Here is a 20,963-nt window from a genome sequence, read left to right on the forward strand (position 1 = left end):
CCAGTGCCAGGAGAGTGCCCTGCAAGTCTATAAAATGGCCAGTGCCAGGAGAGTGACCTGGAGGTCTATAGAATGGCCAGTGCCAGGAGAGTGATCAGGAAGTCTATAAAATGGCCAGTGCCAGGAAAGTGACCTGGAGGTCTATACAATGCTAGGAGACTTACCTGGGGGTCTTTAGAATGCCCAATGCCAGGAGAGTGACCTGAAGGTCTATAGAATGAGCAGTGCCAGTAGCGTGACCTGGAGGTTTATAGAATGGGCAATGCCAGGAGAGTGAACTGGAGGTCTATAAAATTACCAATGCCAGGAGAGTGACCTGGAGGTCCATAGAATGGCCAGTGCCAGGAGAGTGCCCTGCAAGTCTATAAAATGGCCAGTGCCAGGAGAGTGACCTGCAAGTCTATAAAATGGCCAGTGCCAGGAGAGTGACCTGGAGGTCTATACGATGCTAGGAGACTTACCTGGAGGTCTTTAGAATGCCCAATGCCAGTAGAGTGACCTGAAGGTCTATAGAATGAGCAGTGCCAGTAGAGTGACCTGGAGGTTTATAGAATGGGCAATGCCAGGAGAGTGACCTGGAGGTCTATAAAATGACCAATGTCAGGAAAGTGACCAGGAGGTCTATAAAATGACCAATGAAAGGAGAGTGACCTGGAAGTCTATTGAATGTCCAATGCCAGGAGAGGGACCGTGAGATCTATAGAATGGCCAATGCCAGGGAGTGACCTGGAGGTCTATAAAATGGGCAGTGCCAGTAGAGTGACCTGGAGGTTTATAGAATAGGCAATGCCAGGAGAGTGACCTGGAAGTCTATCGAATGGCCAATGCCAGGGAGTGACCTGGAGGTTTATAGACCTCCTGGTCACTCTTCCGGCATTGGCAGTACACCAGTGTCCATGGAACTTTGCCTTCTTCGATGGGTTTTATGAGGCACACATTTCATGTTGTTCTGTTCAGTAGAAATCTTTGTGTAACACAAGTCTGAGATAATCTTAGCACTTCGGCATAATATTAGGTAATGTTCCTTCCTGTACCACTTCCTATTTTTTACCAGACTGCACGCTCCTCTCCCAGACCAGTAGTGTCGGTGCAGACTGAGCCGGGTTCCTCCATCCATTCGCTCCTAGACGGATCTACTGGAGTACAAATATGAACTTCTATCTCTTGGTCCTTGTTGTGGGTGTGATGGGTAAGTCTCCAATATTATGAGTTCAAGGGAACCTGATAGCACAGAATTCTGGGAGATTCCTTCCATTCCTGACTTGTTTCTGAAGCTGCATCATCCTACGGCCGTCATTCCATCTCCACTGTGTGAGGAGCTGCTGACCTGGAACAAGTATGACCATCCCAGCTGTGGAGACACAAACCCGTCCTCATTGTGGGTCACTCAGTAGTGAAGAATAAAGACAGCTCTGGGATGTGTACCCTCAAAAACAAGTCAGCCGTGTAAATTCTTTACTATAGTAGATGTAACCATAACTGAGGGTCAGTTTTCTGTGCTCTGTAGATTGTAAACTCTTCTCATATAAATTTTTAGAAAAGAAAGCAAAGGGGGAGGTGACTAACCTCGACGGGACTTTTAACGGTATCGAACATAGCATATAATGACAAAGGGTCAAATAGCAATCACTCAAAAAGAGTTTTTAAAGAAAAAGATTTTTTCAAAAGATTTATTATACAAAAAATTAAAAATAACACATTTTTAACTAAAACAGCACTATAAATACATATATATATCCATACAATACATTGAGATCAGGAAGAATCGTTTGTGAACTCAGTCAATGTAGTAGGATGCTCGACAGGTTTCACTCATAGACGAGTATATATTAATGTTGTTTGTAGCAATCAGATTCAATTATGTGCTTTTTTTCTTTAAAGTTTATTGCAAATAAGGGCACTTGTATTATTTAATCACTTTCTTGTATGTGTTTATCCATGCAGTATTATACTTGTCAATGATATTCAAAGCTCCTGAAGAAACTCGTCTATGAGTGAAACATGTCGAGCATCTTACGACATTGACTGAGTTCACAAACGATTCTTCCTGATCTCAATGTATTGTATGGATATATATATATGTATTTATAGTGCTGTTTTAGTAAAAAAAAAAAATATTTTTTATTTTTTGTATAATAAATCTTTTGAAAAAATATTTTTCTTTAAAAACTCTTTTTGAGTGATTGCTATTTGACCCTTTGTCATTATATGCTATGTTCGATACCGTTAAAAGTCCCGTCGAGGTTAGTCACCTCCCCCTTTGCTTTCTTTTCTAAAAATTAATATTTGGGATGTGGTATCATTTTGTTTGGTTGGCTTCACTTCATTTTGTAATGTTCTCATATAAAATCATTTTCACTTTTATTATTAATACTTTATTCCATCCCGGTGATGCTGATCTTCTGCAGCCTCTTTGCAGCCACATCTTGTCTCCATGTACTCCAGTGATGGCTGCCCAGCATTTCTCAGGGTGGGTTCCTGATGGTGAAAATAGAGCCGTGCCTGTGAATGTTCATATGGATGATTGTTAACTGAATTCTTGTACCTTCACCCCTCAGATCTCCCCAATTCCTGCACCTTCACCCCTCAGATCACCCCAATTCCTGCACCTTCACCCCTCAGATCACCCCAATTCCTGCACCTTCACCCCTCAGATCACCCCAATTCCTGCACCTTCACCCCTCAGATAATCCCAATTCCTGCACCTTCACCCCTCAGATCACCCCAATTCCTAAACTTTCACCCCTCAGGTCACCCCAATTCCTATACCTCCACCCCTTAGATCTCCCCAATTCCTGCACCTTCACCCCTCAGATCACCCCAATTCCTGCACCTCCACCCCTCAGATCACCCCAATTCCTGCACCTTCATCCCTCAGATCACCCCAATTCCTACACCTTCACCCCTCAGATCATCCCAATTCCTACACCTTCACCCCTCAGATCACCCCAATTCCTACACCTTCACCCCTCAGATCACCCCAATTCCTACACCTTCACCCCTCAGATCACCCCAATTCCTACACCTCCACCCCTCAGATCACCCCAATTCCTGCACCTTCATCCCTCAGATCACCCCAATTCCTACACCTCCACCCCTCAGATCACCCCAATTCCTGCACCTCCACCCCTCAGATCACCCCAATTCCTACACCTTCACCCCTCAGATAATCCCAATTCCTGCACCTTCACCCCTCAGATCACCCCAATTCCTGCACCTTCACCCCTCAGATCACCCCAATTCCTGCACCTTCACCCCTCAGATCACCCCAATTCCTACACCTTTACCCCTCAGATCACCCCAATTCCTGCACCTTCACCCCTCAGATCACCCCAATTCCTGCACCTTCACCCCTCAGATCACCCCAATTCCTACACCTTTACCCCTCAGATCACCCCAATTCCTGCACCTTTACCCCTCAGATCACCCCAATTCCTGCACCTTCACCCCTCAGATCACCCCAATTCCTGCAACTCCACCCCTCAGATCATCCCAATTCCTGCACCTTCACCCCTCAGATAATCCCAATTCCTGCACCTTCACCCCTCAGATCACCCCAATTCCTGCACCTTCACCCCTCAGATCACCCCAATTCCTGCACCTTCACCCCTCAGATCACCCCAATTCCTGCACCTTCACCCCTCAGATCACCCCAATTCCTACACCTTTACCCCTCAGATCACCCCAATTCCTGCACCTTCACCCCTCAGATCACCCCAATTCCTGCACCTTCACCCCTCAGATCACCCCAATTCCTGCATCTTCACCCCTCAGATCTCCCCAATTCCTGCACCTTCACCCCTCAGATAATCCCAATTCCTGCACCTTCACCCCTCAGATCACCCCAATTCCTGCACCTTCACCCCTCAGATCACCCCAATTCCTGCACCTTCACCCCTCAGATCACCCCAATTCCTACACCTTTACCCCTCAGATCACCCCAATTCCTGCACCTTCACCCCCCTCAGATCATCCCAATTCCTGCACCTTCACCCCCCTCAGATCATCCCAATTCCTGCACCTTCACCCCTCAGATAATCCCAATTCCTGCACCTTCACCCCTCAGATAATCCCAATTCCTGCACCTTCACCCCTCAGATCACCCCAATTCCTACACCTTTACCCCTCAGATCACCCCAATTCCTGCACCTTCACCCCTCAGATCACCCCAATTCCTGCACCTTCACCCCTCAGGTCACCCCAATTCCTGCACCTCCACCCCTCAGATCATCCCAATTCCTGCACCTTCACCCCTCAGATAATCCCAATTCCTGCACCTTCACCCCTCAGATCACCCCAATTCCTGCACCTTCACCCCTCAGATCACCCCAATTCCTGCACCTTCACCCCTCAGATAATCCCAATTCCTGCACCTTCACCCCTCAGATCACCCCAATTCCTGCACCTTCACCCCTCAGATCACCCCAATTCCTGCACCTTCACCCCTCAGATCACCCCAATTCCTACACCTTTACCCCTCAGATCACCCCAATTCCTGCACCTTCACCCCTCAGATCACCCCAATTCCTGCACCTTCACCCCTCAGGTCACCCCAATTCCTGCACCTCCACCCCTCAGATCATCCCAATTCCTGCACCTCCACCCCTCAGATCATCCCAATTCCTGCACCTCCACCCCTCAGATCACCCCAATTCCTGCACCTTTACCCCTCAGATCACCCCAATTCCTGTACCTCCACCCCTCAGATCACCCTAATTCCTGCACCTCCACCCCTCAGATCATCCCAATTCTTGCACCTTCACCCCTCAGATCACCCCAATTCCTGCACCTTCACCCCTCAGATCACCCCAATTCCTGCACCTCCACCCCTCAGATCATCCCAATCCCTGCACCTTCACCCCTCAGATCACCCCAATTCCTGCACCTTCACCCCTCAGATCATCCCAATTCCTGCACCTCCACCCCTCAGATCATCCCAATTCCTGCACCTCCACCCCTCAGATCACCCCAATTCCTGCACCTTTACCCCTCAGATCACCCCAATTCCTGTACCTCCACCCCTCAGATCACCCTAATTCCTGCACCTCCACCCCTCAGATCATCCCAATTCTTGCACCTTCACCCCTCAGATCACCCCAATTCCTGCACCTTCACCCCTCAGATCACCCCAATTCCTGCACCTCCACCCCTCAGATCATCCCAATCCCTGCACCTTCACCCCTCAGATCACCCCAATTCCTGCACCTTCACCCCTCAGATCACCCCAATTCCTGCACCTCCACCCCTCAGATCATCCCAATCCCTGCACCTTCACCCCTCAGATCACCCCAATTCCTGCACCCCCACCCCTCAGGTCACCCCAATTCCTACACCTTCACCCCTCATATCACCCCAATTCCTACACCTTCACCCCTCAGGTCACCCTAATTGCTGCACCTTCACCCCTCAGATCACCCCAATTCCTGCACCTTCACCCCTCAGATCATCCCAATTCCTGCACCTCCACCCCTCAGGTCACCCCAATTCCTACACCTTCACCCCTCAGGTCACCCCAATTCCTACACCTTCACCCCTCAGGTCACCCTAATTGCTGCACCCCCACCCCTCAGATCACCCCAATTCCTGCACCTCCACCCCTCAGATCACCCCAATTCCTGCACCTCCACCCCTCAGATCACCCCAATTCCTACACCTCCACCCCTCAGATCACCCCAATTCCTGCACCTCCACCCCTCAGATCACCCCAATTCCTGCACCTTCACCACTCAGATCTCCCCATTTCCTGCACCTTCACCCCTCAGATCACCCCAATTCCTACACCTTCACCCCTCAGATCACCCCAATTCCTGCACCTTCACCCCTCAGATCACCCCAATTCCTGCACCTTCACCCCTCAGATCACCCCAATTCCTGCACCTTCACCCCTCAGATCATCCCAATTCCTGCACCTCCACCCCTCAGATCACCCCAATTCCTGCACCTTCACACCTCAGATCATCCCTGCACCAACTCCTGAAGTCTTTTCATTTTTAAAAGCATCATTATAGTCATTATAATGCCTCGTACACACGGTCGGAATTTCCGACAACAGATGTTCGATGTGAGGTTGTTGTCGGAAAATCCGACCGTGTGTAGGCTCCACCGGACATTTGGTGTCAGAATTGCCGACAACAAATGTTTGAGAGCTGGATCTCAAATTTTCCGACAACAAAACGGAAATTCCGATCGTGTGTACACAATTCTGACGCACAAAGTTCCACGCGTGCTCGGAATCAAGCAGAAGAGCCGCAATGGCTACTGAACTTCATTTTTCTCAGCTCGTCATACGTCTTGTACGTCACCGCCTTGCTGACGTTCGGAATTTCCGACAACATTTGTTGTGACGGAGTGTATGCAAGACAAGTTTGAGCCGACATCCGTCGGAAAAAAAAAAATCCATGATTTTTTTGTCGGAATGTCTGATCGTGTGTACGCGGCATAATTTAATTATTTAATCACAGGATGTGATCAGCACACAGGTAACGCAATATGACAACCAGAGATGGGATTGGGGGCTCCATTCACTCAACAATCTTGCATGCAATATTTAGATCACGTGACTCATTTGATCGAAATATCATGTGCTATATTGAAAAAGTGAATTCACTATCAGTTTATGCAATAATTACCACAGGAATAAGAAACGTGCGGTAAATACCGCATAAACTGATGTAAAAGTCCATTCACTAACAAAATAAATAAATTATTATTAACATACATTTATTAAAGCGTTTGTTACCCTAAAAAAAACAAAAAAAAACAACAAAATATATCCTGTTCCCTTAACCGCTTCCCGATCGCCTCACGCCGATACACGTCGGCAGAAGGGTACGTACAGGCAGAATCACATACCTGTACGTTGCCCTTTAAGAGGCGGCGGGGCGCTCGCGTGAGTCGGGTCGCGGGTCCCGTGGACTCGATCGCTGCGGGGATATCCGCGATCGCCTCACAGAGAGGAAGAATGGGGAGATGCTAAAGTAAACAAGCATCTCCTTGTTCTGCCTAGCAACAGTGACACTGATCTCTGCTCCCTGTGACTGGAGCAGAGATCAGTGATGTGCCACACACAGCCACGCCCCCCCCCACAGTTAGCAACACGCCCCTAGGACACAGCTAACCCCTACACTGCCACCTAGTGGTTAACTCCTTCACTGCCAGTGTCATTTACACAGGAATCAGTGCATTTAAATAGCACTGATTGCTGTATAAATGACAATGGTCCCAAAAATGTGTCAAAAATGTCCGATGTGTCCGCCATAATGTCGCAGTCATTATAAAAATTGCTGATCACCACCATTTAAAAAAAAAAAAAATTATATATATTATATTATATTATTATATATTAATACAAATTCCATAAAACGATCCCCTATTTTGTAGAGGCTATAACTTTTGCTCAAACCAAGCTCTATTTGTGGGAAAAAAAGGACGTCAGTTTTGTTTAGGAGCCACGTCGCACGTCCGCGCAAATGTCAGTTAAAGTGACGCAGTGCCGAATTGCAAAAAGTGCTCTGGTCAGGAAGGGGATAAATTCTTCCGGGGCTGAAGTGGTTAAAGCATGACTAACATCACAGTGCTTGTGCCCCCCCCCCCCCCCGTATCACCTGTAATACCCGGCTCTCCCCCTGTTAAATCAGTTTATGTGCCTCCGTCGCCCCCCCGTCACTTTTCCTTTCACATTTGGCTGTTAGTGAATGTAATGAATATGAATTTATCCTGATAGGCTGTCACGGAAAGTGAGCCAGGCCTGGTCCCTAAATTTCAAGGGAATCCGTTCAGAATTTATTAAACGTAAACCCTCCCTCATAATGTGACCTGGGCAATCCCTTAAGGCCAGTGGTGCATGAAAGACAGTACCCACAATCTTCTCACCCAGGAGTCTCCTAGGAGGGGACCTGATATCCTTCACTGTCACATGCCACCGTTTAAGAATTTTCAGGCATGGGGCAGCCATGGTAAGCCAGGAGCTTACCATGCTTGATCCTTAGGCTTTTCACTGGCCCACCACTCTCCCAACAGCCCAGAAAAGGTCTAAACCAGATCTGGAAAATACCTACCCATCCAGGCGGTCTCCGTGCTAGCATGTTACCAAAATTGTGTTTCAAAAACATCAGAAAGAAGAACACAACCGGGTTGACCATCCCTAGGCCACCCTTCTGCCTAGATAGACTGCATCTGACGCTTTTACATTGCACTTGGTGATGTACGGCTTGGATGCAGCTGTCCATCCATGGAAACCCATTCCACGAAGCTCTCTACATACTGTTGTTGTGCTAATCTGAGGGCCCAACAAAGTTTGGAGGTCTGTAGCTATTGACTTTGCAAGTCGACAGTTGGTGACTTCTGCGCACTTCAGCATACGCTGAACCCGCTAAATTGTTGTTCCCAATGGCTTCCATTTTGTTATAATACAACTAACACTTGACTGTGGAATATTTATTACTGTAGCAAGGAAATTTCACGGGTAGACTTATTGCACAGGTGGCCACCTATCACGGTACCACGCTTGAATTTACTAAGATCTTGAGAATGACCCATTCTTTCACAGATGTTTGTAGAAGCCATCTGCATGCCTAGATGATTGGTTTTATACACCTGTGGCCATGGAGGTGATTGGAACACCTGAATCTAATGATTTGCAGGGCTCTCCCAAAACTTTTGGCAATATAGTGTATGTACATCACAAATATCCACTTATCTTCTTTTTGGGGGTTCATAGTTACATAGTAGGTGAGGTTGAAAAAAAACACAAGTCCAACCTGTGTGTGTGATTATATGTCAGTATTACATTGTATATCCCTGTATGTTGCGTTCGTTCAGGTGCTTATCTAATAGTTTCTTGAAACTATTGATGCCCCCCCGCTGAGACCACCGCCTGTGGAAGGGAATTCCACATCTTTTCCGCTCTAATGCCCTGTACACACGACCGGTTTTTCCTTAAATTCTAAAGGGTTTTTCTGATGAAGTTCCGATGGAATTTCCGCTCAAGCTGTCTTGCATACACACAGGCACACCAAAGTCCGACTGTCGAGAACGCTGCGACGTACAACACGTACGACGGGACTAGAAAACAGAGGTTCATTATCCAGTAGCCAATAGCTTCTGTCTCGTACTTGCTTCAGAGCATGTGTCACGTACCTAGTGGTGAGCCCGGAATGCAGAAGGAGACCTCTCTTGCGTCCCCGACTCATGGCCCCTGATGGTGGTGACAGGAGGCACGGGAGTCAAAGGTAGCACGAGTGCCTGGCAGGATCAACAGCCGGAGGATGGATGAGGCTGACTTCAGGAACTGTAGCTGGACAAGCAGGCCCCAGTGGCAGCGGACAGGAACCAGTAGACAGCAGGAGACCAACAGGAACAGGTAGATCGCTCAGGGGCAGGCACACAGAAGAGTCAGGCAAGCCGGGTCAAACCAGACAGTCACTACAGGAACAGATGCAACAGGCAGAGGCAGGAACGTGGAACAGGCCGGGTCGGTAACGGATGAGCACGGATGGACCAGAGGATGAGACAGGTGCAGAGTCGTAGACAAGCTGGAGGTCAGAGGCAGGCAGAAGGCAGGGAAGGTCACAGGTCAGGCCGGGTCAATACAGGAACAGATCAGATTCAGGCAATAGTCTCAGGAACGCTGTAGATCAAGCCGCAAGATCTGAAGGGAGAACTGGGTTTAAATAGCCTGCCTGGTGCCGGTAACTGCGCGCGCATGCGAATGCATGAACCCCCACGGACACGCCCAGGCACCAGCAGGCGCACACAGACAGGTGACAGATCACTGTCCCCAGCCAGCCTTTCCTGACAGCATGCGTCGTTTTTGATCCGTCGGAACAGCATACAGACGAGCGGTTTTCCCGATAGGAATTTGTTCCGTCTGAAAAATATAGAACATGTTCTCTTTCTAGGTCCGTCAGATGGGGCATACACACAATCGGAATACACGATGAAAAGCTCCCATCTGGGGGCGTGGCCGGCAGCCGAGGTGAATGGTAGCTTGAGGAGAGAGCTCCATCTGAATCCAGAGCAATCCAGCAACTAGCAGCAACACGGCTGTGTGAGGAGATATCCCCTGCCTAATATCTTAGCTACCATCCGCCATTGAGATGTACAAGAGAAAGCAGGAGAGAGGCCCAAAAAAGCTGACTGATTTCTACCCTGTGGAATCTCGTGGGCCCCAAGATGGCACCGAGGTCTACAACGTGCGGCGAGGCCGCGGAGGTGGATTATCATCCAGCATGAATGGCCAGTATCAAGCATCATCCCCAGGATACAGCAGCAGGCCCTCCCTGGGAGCATCCCCTGTACAAAGGAGATCGGAGGGGCACAAATATCCAGGTGAGATGGGGGGACATGGCACCTCACAGGGCAGCACCAGGGAGTTCATCGAACAAATGCAGGATTTCCCCACCTTGGATCAGCCGTTTACTGATACCTTAACCACTTCAATACCGGGGGGCACTTAAACACCTTCCTGCCCAGACCAATTGTGAGCTTTCAGCGCTGTCGCACTTTGAGTGACAATTGCGCGGTCATGCTACACTGTACACAAATGACATTTTTATCATTTTTTTCCCCACAAATAGAGCTTTCTTTTGGTGGTATTTGATCACCTCTACATTTTTTATTTTTTTTGCTAAACAAATAAAAAAATACCGAAAATTTTGAAAAAAAATGTTTTCTCCTTCACTCATGGGGCTACACTGATGGGCACTGATAAGGCGGCACTGATGGGCACTGATAAGGCGGCACTGATGGGCACCAATGAGGTGGCACCAATGAAGTGGCACTGATGAGGTGGCATTGATGGACACTGATATGTGGCACTGATGGGCACTGATAGGCGGCACTGATGGGTGGCACTGATGGGCAACACGGATGGGCACTGATAGGTGGCACAAATTGGCACTGATAGCTGGAACAGATTGGCATGGATGGGTATGGATAGGCGGTACAGATGGGCATGGATAGGCAGCACAGATGGGCATGGATGGGCACTGATAGGTGGCACGGATGGGCACTGATAGGCGGCACAGGTGGGCACTGATAGGCGGAATTGTATTACATTATACTGTACTAATGGATGCCAATCAGTGCCAAACAATAATGCATGCCAATCAGTGATGCCCATTGTGGGCACTGATTGGCATCCATTATGGGCACTGATTGGCATCCATTGACGGCACTGACTGGCATCCCTGGTGGTCTAGGGAGGATTACCTTCGGCTGGGCATCCCTGGTGGTCTGGTGGCGTCCCTGGCGGTCCAGTGTGGGCATCCTCGGGGGGGCTGCACTGATAATCGATCAGCACAGACCCCCCCTGTCAGAGGAGCAGCCGATTGGCTCTCCTCTACTCGCGTCTGACGGCTTTTCCTCTTTACACTGTGATCAGCCATGATTGGACGCGGCTGATCACGTGGTAAAGAGTCTCCGTCGGAGACTCTTTACCGAGATCGTAGTTGTGGGTGTCAGACTGACACCCCGCAACAACGATCGCCGCGATGCGCGCCCCCGGGGGTGCGCAGCGGCTCAAAATACTGATCACGTCATATGACGTCCGGTCAGGATTTTGAAACCACTTTGCCGCCGTGTATCTGCTATGGAGCGGGCGGCAAGTGTTAATGAAGGAAATGCTAGTGATTCTAAGGGGCTCCTTACACAGGGACTTGATGGAGTGCACAACTCAACTGAAAGCTGAAGTAACTTCCATAGGGGACAGAGTCTCTCATGCAGAGGACAAGATAGGGTAGGGTGACCAGACATCCCCGGTTTCCAGGGACAGTCCCCGGATTGAGGACACTATCCCCAGACCAAGTTTGTCCTCGGTTTTGTCCCCCGGATTGGATTTGAACAGGGGTAGGGGCAACTTCAGAGACAGTCAGTGCAGAATAAAAAAAAAAAAAATTCTGAATTACACCCCCCTCCCCCACTCTGCAGCTCCTACTAGCTTAGGGGAATGTATTTATTCCATTATCTGTGCCCCTTTCTGATGATGATGCGCTGTTCGGAATGGAGGGAATATTTCTTCAGTTTCAGGTGAATGTCCATTCAGCTCCGCTCACACGTTCTTCTGCTTTGACTCAAGTCCCGGCCAGCCGCCTGCCTGCTTATCTCCTTGTCTTCCCTGGCGCAGTGATCTTCCTCTGCTCCCCACCCAGTAGTATCCGGGCCCGGAGAGTGAGACCTGAGAGGCTGGGAGGTGGGCGGAGGCGACAGGCAGAGAGAGGCTGTGAGGCCGGTGGCGATGGGCCGAGAGAGGCAGCTGAGCTCAGCTGATGATGTCCAGCAGCAGGAATAGAGGGGAAGAAGATCCAATGGTGGGGCTGTCAGTGCCTTCAAGGCTTCAACACAGTTGTGCTTTGGGGGTGTCTGTGAATAGACTACATTTCACTGTGTCTGTCTCTCTGGCATAATGGATGGTATCAGAACTCACAGGCAGCAGTGGGGGGGGGGGGGGGGCACTTACTGGTCAGAAGTTAACAAAATCAGCACCCAGCAGCCATGTTATGTGACACACTGTGACAGAGCCAGCCAGAGCCATGATAGAGCGCCTCCTGCCTGTGAGTTATCATAATGCTGGCAGAGCCAGCCAGAGCCATGATAGAGCGCCCCCTGCCTGTGAGTTATCATAATGCTGATGATCTTAACCAGTTGCCGATTGCCTGATAGCAGATTTACTGCTACAGGGGGGTCACGCTGTGAAGAATCATATATATACATGATCCTGCCTTTCTGAGTCCACCGGTACCCATGATCATTATGTACAGAGGCAGAATGGTGGTCTGCCTATGTAAACAAGTGATCCCCCACAGTGAGAAAACACTTGTTAGGCACACATTTAGCCCTTTGATTGCCCTAGATGTTATCCCCTTCCCAGCCAGTGTCATTAGTACAGTGACAGGGCATATTTTTAGCACCGATCACTGTATTAGCGTCACTGGTTCCCACAAAGAGTCAAAAGTGTCACTTAGTGTCCAATTTGTGCGCCGCAATATCACAGTCCCGCTATGAGTTGATGATTTCCGCCACTACTAGTGGAAAAAAAATAATATGTCCCCAGATTTAATTTTATAAATCTGGTCACTTTAACCACTTCAATACCGGGCACTTAAACACCTTCCTGCCCAGACCAATTTTGAGCTTTCAGCGCTGTCGCATTTTGAATGACAATTGCGCGGTCATGCTACACTGTACCCAAATGAAATTTTTATCATTTTTTTCCCACAAATAGAGTTTTCTTTTGGTGGTATTTGATCACCTCTACGGTTTTTATTTTTTGCGCTACAAATAAAAAAGTACCGAATTTTTTAAAAAAAAATGTTTTTTTTTGTTTCAGTTTCAAAACTTTGTAAATAAGTATGTTTTCTCCTTCACTGATGGGCACTGATGGGGCTACACTGATGGGCACTGATAAGGCGGCACTGATGGGCACCAATGATGTGGCACCAATGATGTGGCACCAATGAAGTGGCACTGATGAGGTGGCATTGATGGATACTGATATGTGGCACTGATAGGTGGCACTGATGGGCACTGATAGGCGGCACTGATGGGTGGCACTGATGGGCGACACGGATGGGCACTGATAGGTGGCACAAATTGGCACTGATAGCTGGCATGGATTGGCAGGGATGGGCGGCACAGATGGGCATGGATAGGCGGCACAGATGGGCATGGATAGGCGGCACAGATGGGCACGGATGGGCACTGATAGGCAGCAAGGATGGGCACTGATAGGCGGCACAGGTGGGCACTGATAGGCGGCTTTGTATTATGTTATACTGTACTAATGGATGCCAATCAGTGCCAAGCAATAATGCATGCCAATCAGTGATGCCCATTGTGGGCACTGATTGGCATCCATTATGGGCACTGATTGGCATCCATTGTGGCACTGACTGGCATCCCTGGTGGTCTAGGGAGGATTACCTTTTGCTGGGCATCCCTGGTGGTCTGGTGGCGTCCCTGGTGGTCCAGTGTGGGCATCCTCGGGGGGGCTGTGCTGATAATCGATCAGCACAGACCCCCCCCTGTCAGAGGAGCAGCCGATCGGCTCTCCTCTACTCGCGTCTGACAGACGCGAGTGAGGAAAAGCCAATCACCGGCTCTTCCTATTTACACTGTGATCAGCCGTGATTGGACACGGCTGATCACGTGGTAAAGAGTCTTAGTCGGAGACTCTTTACCGAGATCGTAGTTGTCGGGTGTCAGACTGACACCCCGCAACAACGATCGCCACGATGCGTGCCCCCGGGGGCGCGCAGCGGCTCATAATCCTGATCACGTCATATGATGTCCAATCAGGATTATGCAACCACTTTGCCACCGTCAATTGCTTATAGGGCGGGCGGCAAGTGGTTAAGATAGGAGCGTTTGCTGCTGCTCATAATGAGCTTGTTGATGCACATAATGAGGCAGAGGTTGAGTTAAAGGCATTGAAAAGCAAAATTGCAGATTTGGAAGATCGTTCCAGAAGGAACAATGTGAAATTGAGAGGGGTGTCTGAATCTGTTATGCCTGCGGACCTTAGGAAGTATATCCAACAATTTCCGTCTACACTGCTACCTGAAACACCAGAGAGGGATGTGATTGCAGATCGTGCTCACCGTTTGCCTAAACCTAAACACTTACCAGATAAGGTGCCTAGAGATGTTATAGCACGTATACATTTTTTCCATGTAAAGGAGGATCTAATGAGATATACCAGGAAAAATTCCCCATTGCCTGAACCCTATGCTGACATTTCAGTATATTCGGATATATATCGCAGCATACCATGCAAGCCTGCAGGAACCTGGCTACATTGACAAAACTACTTCAAAACCACAAAATTCTTTACACATGGGAATTTCCGACAAAAATTGTTGTCACAAGAGATAACAAAACCTACGCCATCACTAACCTGGAAAATGGATTGAAGCTGGCCAGACAATGGCAGCTTCTCCCGGATGAAGAGGAAGTCCCAACTCCATCTGCCTCTAATAAAATCACCCCAGAGTGGCAAAAAGTTTGATCAGGATGGTAAAGAATGACTAACCTATCTGCAATTACAACTTCTCATACTATCTATCAGCACAACCTGGATTGGGTACTGGACCTCAGGGAGCATAGACCTGTGCAGAAGCGGAAGTTTTACTTTTCGCATGACATGTTGAGTTTTATTTGTTCTTTATGTTACCTTGTTCTTTTTCCATTAAATTTATTTATTTTACATGTTACCACTAACTTATGATTCATACTCGCTTTGGAAAATGTCTGTGACTGCAACCCGAAGGGTTATTTACAGCCCATAGTGGATGCCCATTGTGACTTCTCAGAGATGATGGGCAGACCAAGGCGCTGCCGCTCTCTTCCGTCCTCTTCTGAGATGACACGGAGAGGAAGTCTGTGCCCCGTCACCACCCTGGTACAGAGAGGTCTCCACTTTAACGGGGAAAGTTGCGACATCGATGTAAGTACTGTACAAACAGATGGAAGCAGTAGGACAGTCAATGGGTTCTTACAGAATGATTTTCAGAATTCTGTGGCAACTCCCACCAATAATCTGCTTCAAAGTCTAAATTCTCCAATAAATCTGGAATCTGGTGGGGTGGCAGAATCTCTGCTTGATAAAGACTGGACATTAAAATGGTTGTAAACCCTTACAAACCACTTTGACCTACAGGTAAGCCTAGATTAAGGCTTACCTGAAGGTCCAAGAAATATATTTACCTGAAGACAGCCATCACTGTCTAGGGCGCATGCGCCGTAGACAGCAGCGCGCAGGTGCACTGGGTAAGCCGCAGATCGCGGCGATATGCCACGAGTGTCGACTCCCGCGCGCATGTGCGGGAGTGACGTCATCGCTGCTCCGGCGAATCGCACCGCCGGAGCAGCGAGACCCACGGAGACCCACCAAGAAGATGGACTCTCGGAACTACAGGGGACAGCGGTGACTTCGCTGGCTCCTGTGTCAGGTAAGTGACACATAATGGACTACTATGCGATGCATAGTAGTCCATTATGCTTTACCTTTGCAGGGAATCAAAGAGGAAGTAAACCCATCAGGGTTTACTTCCTCTTTAAACACGAGCGCCGGTGCGTGTGGCCAGGAAGTGAGAACGTTTGGTGGGGCGCTCATAGACTACATGAAGGAGGAGGAGCTTCCAATTTCCAGCAATCCACTTCCTATCCTTTGCTGCCACCTTCAGGTAAAAATAACATATTACATTGCAGTTTAAGCTATATTGATGTCTAGCAACATTCCTACAGATTCACCATGATCATTAAATTGATCTCTCTTATTGTGAACTGCCGTAATAGTCCGTTTAAATGGAAGATAATGTGGCAGGAAGCAAGGAAGCTTAAAGGGGACATCCTATGTGTTCAAGAGACACATTTCTCCCGTGACAAACCACCCAAGTGTTCTGACTTTTCCTTCCCTTATATTTTCCATGTGTGTGCCTCATCTAAAAAAAACATGGAACTATGATTGCTGTGAACAAATCAGTTCCATTTAACCAACATGAAGTTATTACAGACCCAAAAGGAAGGTATATCATCTTAGTATGTGAACTGAATAACTTGTTGTACTACACCATAGTGAACTTATATGCACCCAATACAGGCCAAGCTTCTTTTTTGAAATCCCTCTACCAAAGGATAACAAAAACACAGCCAAGGCTCTTTGCTTATGTGTGGAGAGTTTAATTGTGTTATGGATAAAAATATGGACTGTTCTTCCTCCCAGAGTTTCCATAGACATGAGATGAAACCTTTTCTTATAGAAACCAACCTATATGACTCGTGGAGATGCACCAAGGCATCAGAACATGACTACACATTTTTCTCAGCCCCTAATAATTCTTACTCAAGGATTGACCTAATCCTATCTGACCTCACCCTACTACAAAGGACCCTGGAAGTAAAGATACATTCTATAACTTGGTCAGACCATGCTCCAGTGACTATTCCAATCAGGGCTGGTGCAAGGATTTTTGACACCCTAGGCAAAACCTCATTTTGCCGCCCCCCTGGCTCCACCCATGACTCCACCCCTTTTCCCCTGCCCATGTATACCCCACATTTTTAATGAAGCGCTCATCGATGCAGCCTCACCAGCGCCCATCAATGCAGCCTACCAATGCCCATCAATGCAGCCTACCAGCGCCCATCATTGCAGCCTACCAATGCCCATCAATGCAGCCCACCAACGCCCATCAATGCAGCCTACCAGCGCCCATCATTGCAGCCTACCAACGCCCATCAATGCAGCCTACCAACGCCCATCAATGCAGCCTACCAGCGCCCATCAATGCAGCCTACCAACGCCCATCAATGCAGCCTACCAATGCTCTTCAATGCAGCCTACCAGTGCTCATCAATGAATGTTTACTCACTTCCATTCATTCGGGAGTCGGGCTGCACCTCTGACACTATGTTCGAAGGTGGCTGAGACTTAGTTTCTTGCTGCAGAGAGAAGAGAGTGGGGACACCAATGGCCTGGCGGCTGCCTAGTTTGCCTAGTGGTAGCACCGGCCCTGATTACAATAAACAAACAAAACTCGTGCAACCCCACCTATCTCTGGAGGAACAATGTATCACTGCTTTCTAACACACACCACAAAAAGAAAATATCTAAAATTCTGGATGAATATTTTAAACTTAATGATAATGGTGAAACTAATGTTATGTATCTATGGTGTGCCCATAAGGCATACAGCAGGGGCTTGTTAAAACAGGCATCAGCTAGAGAAAAGACCAAAAATCTTGATACTATTTTGTCTAACTTAAATACTCTAGAGTCACAAAATAAACAGAACCCTTCCCCTATTGTTCAAAAGGCACTCTTATGCCGCGTACACACGATCAGACTATACGGCGGACTTAGTCTGGCGGACAAAAGGCCATAAAGTCCGATGGACTGTCTGAACGAGCGGACCTGCCCACACACGGGACTTTTCCGGTGGACTAGGTCGCCGCCCAACGCGTCCCTGGCATTACGGCCGGAGAGAGTGTCGTGTCAACATCGGAAGGAAGAAGAAGAGAAGAAGGTGGCCGCGGCGACATCGGCGAACCAGAAGACCAGGCCAACGCTAGTTAAAGAGCTGGAAGAAGATAGCGGAGGCCCGGCAGAAGAAGCGAAGAGCGGGACAAGACCCCCGAAGGCGGAAGAAGAACCCCGAAGTTGGAAAAGAAGACCCTGGATGGTGGCGATGACAAAGAAGAAAGACGGGCTCCTCCGCTAGCAAAAGAGTGGCAAAAGAGCAGAAGATAGTGGAGGAGCCCGGCGAGAAGACCCCCGAAGACGCAAGAAGACCCCTGGAGCTGACTAATAAACTACTTTAAAAACCTGTGTTCTGTGTTTTTTATTTACACTTTTTTCCCCCAGGTGAATGGGTAGGGATACATCGTACCCCATACTCATTCACATAGAGTGGGGGACCGGGATTTGGGGGCCCCCTTATTAAAGGAGACTCCCGGATTCCGATAAGACCCCGTCTGCAGAACCTGAAAACCAATGGCCAGGGAAGAGGCCCTTGTCTTTATCAACATGGGGACAAGGTGCTTTGGGGTGGGGGTCATGTTGAGGGCACGCAGCCTGGTGCGGTTCAGGAGGGGGGCGCTCGTCCCCACCCCCTTTCCTGATCGGCCAGGCTGCGTGCTTGGATAAGGGTCTGGTATGGACTTTGGGGGGGCGCCCACACCGTTTTTCCAGTGTAGGGGTTCCCCTCCCTTTAAATCCATAGCAGGCGACGGGGCTCGCAAGGTGTCAATCTCGCCGATGGAGGCGGCGACATTGACTTCCTTTGCTAGTCCCGTCTACCTGGAGTCACGTTCAAAATGAACAGACTTTACTCTGTATGTGGGCAAGTCCATTCATTTCAAAAGTCCAGCGGATTAGCACATAGACGGGCGGATTGTCCGCCGGAGCCCACACACGGGCGAATTGACCAAAACCCGCTGGATAGTCCGATCGTGTGTATGCGGCATAAGTCTAACAAACTATGGGTCCAGGTTGAGAAATACATGGTGGACAATAGACACTTGCCCGCCCTGTTATTGTCAAGTCTGACTCATATGAAATGAAATTATAAATCCTTCCTCTCAAATGACGCCACATTACTAGCATGGAACAGTCTACACGCCGTAGTCCCACAAGACACTACGGATAAATGCACAGATTTCCAACTGCACATATATGAACACGTTATACCCAATTTAAATATATATGTGGATCAAGGAAGGGATACAGACCTATAGAGAGATCATTTCTAAAACCCCTAGTCCCACTTCATTCTCTTATATCCAACTTACTCACTTTCACAAAAATAACTCGGGCATACGATATAGAGTCCGCAGGGAAACCTGGTCTCGCTTGAAGTCTGACCTCGACAGGGCACTAAAGGGCTGTTGTGGTTTTACAACAAGCTACTATATAACAAAGGATTCCATAAAACATCCACGTATGCAAAATTGGGAAAAGGAGATGGGAACCCTCTTTACGCAAAAAGAATGGCAATCAGCCATTCATTCTCATTATTGCTTTTCTCACTGCGTGAATCACTGGGAACTGATGTTAAAATTACTTCATAGGTCGGTGATGGCGTGCCTTGGCACCCCTGATGTTTTGGAACTACATTTCCCATAATGCTCATGCACTCTGCAGTGTACTGGAGCATCATGGGAAATGTAGTTCCAAAACATCTGGGGTGCCAAGGTTCACCGTCACTGTCATAGGACCTACCTAACACCAGTGAGGCTAACGCAGATTTACGCGGACACCTCTCCCGACTGTTGGAGGGGGTGTGGGAGAAGAGGAGGCATCCTACATATAGTTTGGTACTATAAGGAATTGAGAAGCTTTTGGACTGAAGTGTACTTCCTAATAAACAAGCTTACAGGACTTAACATTTCACCTACACCACAGTTGGCTATTCTTAATTTAGGGGTGAACTCGCTTCTGACCAAACATAGACCTCTAATTACACATATCCTAATAGCAGCAAAACTAACTATAACTTCTAAATGGAAGTCCACAACAGCACCTATCCTACCTGAAGCCATATCGGGGGTTCAGACACAATACACATATGAAAACTTCGTTCCTCGTTCCCCATTGACAACGTCATTTGTGACGAAACGCGTCTGGGAAGGCATGCAGTGACGCCACCACGTTATACGAGGGGAGGACGGGCTTCTGAATGCCGGCCGGCTTTTTTGAGATTAATCTTTTATGCTGTTTTAATGGATGTTTTACGTAAGTGCAATCGTTTATAGCTTAATAAATTACCTGAGTGGTTTTACACTATGGAGGCATCCTTTTCTTTCTTGAGCCATTGTTAGTGATATATCCGATTGCTGACCGTGGAAGTTATTTGTGCGGTGCTGCCATACACTGGAGATAGCTGATCTGTTAGGGTCAGACGCATGGAAAATGACACGGATGATTTACTATTAAGGCTGCAATTTGATTTGTATCTGGTAAGCGCATCTAATTCTCGGTGACGGGCACTGGTTTGCAGTTTCGCGTGGATTCACCGCGGTGTCCTTATAAGAACATATATAGTGGACTCTATTTCTCAGCTTTGGCTTTCCTCAAGCTGTTTTTCTATTATTTAGACCCCCTTCACACTGGGGCGTTTTTCAGGCATTTTTCAAGCGCTTTAGCGTTAAAAAAAGCGCCTGTAAAGCGCTTGAAAGAAGCCTCATCTGCAGTCCCAATGTGAAAGCCCAAGTGCTTTAAGAGCCCTTTCACAATGTCAGCGCCCGAAAAACGCTCGTAAAGTGCCGCTTAAACTAGCAGCGCTTTACCAGCGTTTTTCGAGCGTTATTGGGGGCGCTTTTAACAACTGCTAATGGCCAAATAAAGGGTTAAAAGCGCCCACAAAACGCTGCTGCCAATAGCGTTTTTCAGGCGTTTTACAGGCGCTTCCCATTGATTTCAATGGGAAGGGGCGCTTTAGGTGCCGTGTATTCACCGCTCCAAAAGC

At 48.3% G+C, this 20,963-nt stretch overlaps 1 protein-coding gene across 2 annotated transcripts in view; it reads left to right on the forward strand.

The window, feature by feature from the left end:
• Positions 1-1,077: 1,077 nt before the first annotated feature.
• LOC143956894 (uncharacterized) overlaps positions 1,078-20,963 on the forward strand; it is a 94,414-nt gene continuing 74,528 nt past the window's right edge. For both annotated transcript variants that reach the window (XM_077467062.1, XM_077467063.1), the window contains exon 1: positions 1,078-1,189. In XM_077467062.1, the coding sequence (XP_077323188.1) occupies positions 1,150-1,189 (40 nt within the window). In that variant the 5' untranslated portion in view covers positions 1,078-1,149. The remainder of the gene's footprint in view (positions 1,190-20,963) is intronic.

The sequence above is a fragment of the Lithobates pipiens genome, unplaced genomic scaffold, assembly GCF_037356315.1.
Source record: "Lithobates pipiens isolate NorthernLeopardFrog02 unplaced genomic scaffold, aLitPip1_a1.2 Scaffold_44, whole genome shotgun sequence".
Taxonomy (NCBI): domain Eukaryota; kingdom Metazoa; phylum Chordata; class Amphibia; order Anura; family Ranidae; genus Lithobates; species Lithobates pipiens.